Source organism: Daktulosphaira vitifoliae, unplaced genomic scaffold (assembly GCF_025091365.1).
Source record: "Daktulosphaira vitifoliae isolate Bord-2020 unplaced genomic scaffold, ASM2509136v1 Scaffold_4, whole genome shotgun sequence".
NCBI lineage: Eukaryota > Metazoa > Arthropoda > Insecta > Hemiptera > Phylloxeridae > Daktulosphaira > Daktulosphaira vitifoliae.
The window spans coordinates 13,189,465-13,191,900 of NW_026099575.1; the positions used below are offsets into that span (position 1 = coordinate 13,189,465).

General features: G+C 22.3%; 1 protein-coding gene across 1 annotated transcript in view; it reads right to left on the reverse strand.

Annotated features, from left to right (window-relative positions):
* The window catches only part of LOC126904698 (uncharacterized), a 5,040-nt gene continuing 2,604 nt past the window's right edge, over positions 1-2,436 (reverse strand). Inside the window, exons 8-11 of the mRNA XM_050683919.1 lie at positions 1,516-1,649; positions 1,198-1,453; positions 950-1,091; positions 1-871 (exon numbers count right to left, since the gene is read on the reverse strand). Of these exons, the coding sequence (XP_050539876.1) occupies positions 987-1,091; positions 1,198-1,453; positions 1,516-1,649 (495 nt within the window). The 3' untranslated portion in view covers positions 1-871; positions 950-986. The remainder of the gene's footprint in view (positions 872-949; positions 1,092-1,197; positions 1,454-1,515; positions 1,650-2,436) is intronic.

Genomic DNA, 2,436 nt, shown 5'->3' on the forward strand with positions numbered 1-2,436 from the left:
AAAATTTGGTACTGCTGCGACAAATTTACCCTATTGTTTTTGGCTTCTAAATTTTAATATTACTAATTTATAAACAAATTGTTTTAATCATTTTACATAAATTCATTCTTGGTTTAACTTTCAGTTTTAAATTTATAGCTATTAAATAGACAATTTTATGAAGATTTAAAAAAAACTTGATGCGTCATCAAAAACCAACATAATCGTTATTGATAAAAAAAATATAATGGGTTGTGGCATCAATGAAAAAGAATAAAACAGTACGACCAGATGAAGTGCATGTAGAAGTAAGGTGATCCTGAGTAGGTGGGATAAAGGTAGAAGACCAAAGTTGAAGAAGAATAAACATTTTATGAGTATACATACATAAAACAAAATAATGCATTTTATAGAAAGAGATTCAGATTGAAATTTATATTTTTACTATCAGTAATATAAAATTAATTTAAACAATTAAAATTTATATTAAATATGAATAATTATGTAAGATAAGGCTATGGATAATACAAAGATTAACCATTTTAGATAGTACTGACATGAAATAATTATTTAATTTATACTTACCAGAAAAATAAAAATTTTTGACAAGTCAACAAATGAAAAATAAATAAAAATACTAAATTTGTAAACAACTTAATTTAAATAGTTATTATGAAAGGAAACTTTACCCCTACTCTCTGTAAACTTAATATTAAAAGCTGATAAAAATAATTATAAATTTCAAAGTTGTGTTAAATAGTCTGAATATATATATATAAAGTATAACTAAATTAATACTCAATATTTATCTTATGACATACCATATACTGTTGTACTTGTTTATTGGTAATTGTATATTATTAATTTGTATAACAAAATATGAGTAAATGATAAATAAATATTATAAAAAAACATTTTATAGACATAAGCTAATGTTGCTGTTTACANTAACAAAATATGAGTAAATGACAAATAAATATTATAAAAAAACATTTTATAGACATAAGCTAATGTTGCTGTTTACAGTAGCAATATTTATTAAGTTGTGGTTGAGATTCAGCAATACACCAACTTTGATTCCCATATTTATTTATTCGACTTATATCTTTTTCCTAAAAATAAAAATATTGTTTATAAATTTGTATCATTATTTTTCAATCCTTTTTTTATAATTTTATTTTAATTATTCTTTAAATAAAAATTATAATAAATACTCACATATAGAATGAACTGGTTGGCATTATTATCATACTGACAGGAAAATTCAAATATAGCAAATGCTGGACGAGTAATAACCTTAAGTTGTAAATAAAATTGAGTTACTTTTGTATCACTTGACATAATTGGAACAAAACCATCTTTATCAGCTGAATGGTGAAATTTCAACAACCCTTCATTGGGAGCCATCTTATTAGCCCACTCTATTTTTTCTAATTCTATAGTAGCACAGTGGTTTGTGAATTCCAAGTTATAACTATCAATAATTAAAAAATCAACAAAAATTTTAATTAAAAAATATAAACTAAAATTTTATACCGATTAAGAAATTTTATAAAAAATTTTGCTGCTTCGATAGCAAAATGATGATTAATATCAATTGGATCCCACTTAAGACAAGTACACCAATGAGGTTCAATATATGCATCTTTGCATGTTCTGTTTAATGGTATCTTAAATAACATATTATAAAAAATATGTTAAATATTATCAATCAGTAAGAATAGCGACAACTTCAAAAATTTTTATTTTTAAACAAATATAAATAAGAAACTTCAAATTCCAAAAGTCAAAGTTTCATTAAAGAGCTTTACAAAAATTAATTATTCATTACTTAGTGTATTATTATCAATTGTATTATGCTTCTCTTGTAAAATTTTGATTTCTCGAGTCATATCTCTATTTTTGCAGATAGATAATCTATTGGCTAATAATGATTACAAAAGGGAATATAATATCTCCACTTCTGTGTAGTACTGAGTCAGTTTAATTATTAGAAAAATATCACTATATCTTTACCACTTATATATCATTAATATCACTATTATCAAATTTTGGTGTATTACTATNCACTTATATATCATTAATATCACTATTATCAAATTTTGGTGTATTACTATTTAAAATATTGCCATTTATTTTTTGTTCTCATTTTAGTTGTAAAATTTATATTTGTTTTAATATAATATAAATTAAATTCACAGTTTTATTAGTCTAATGAGGCAAAAATAGTTGTTTGCTTCTCTCAAAAAGTAAAAATAATGGACAAGTATTCTTTGCATTTTAGGTACAGATATTTATTTATTGTATAATATTATAAAATCTGATTATATAAAATAAATAAAAATTAGATATAAAACAAAAAGAAGTACAAGCAGGGTTAAGAAAGTAATAAGTCATGCAAGAAGTATACCAAAAACAATATTTAAGCAATATTATATAAATAATTACAAACCAAAC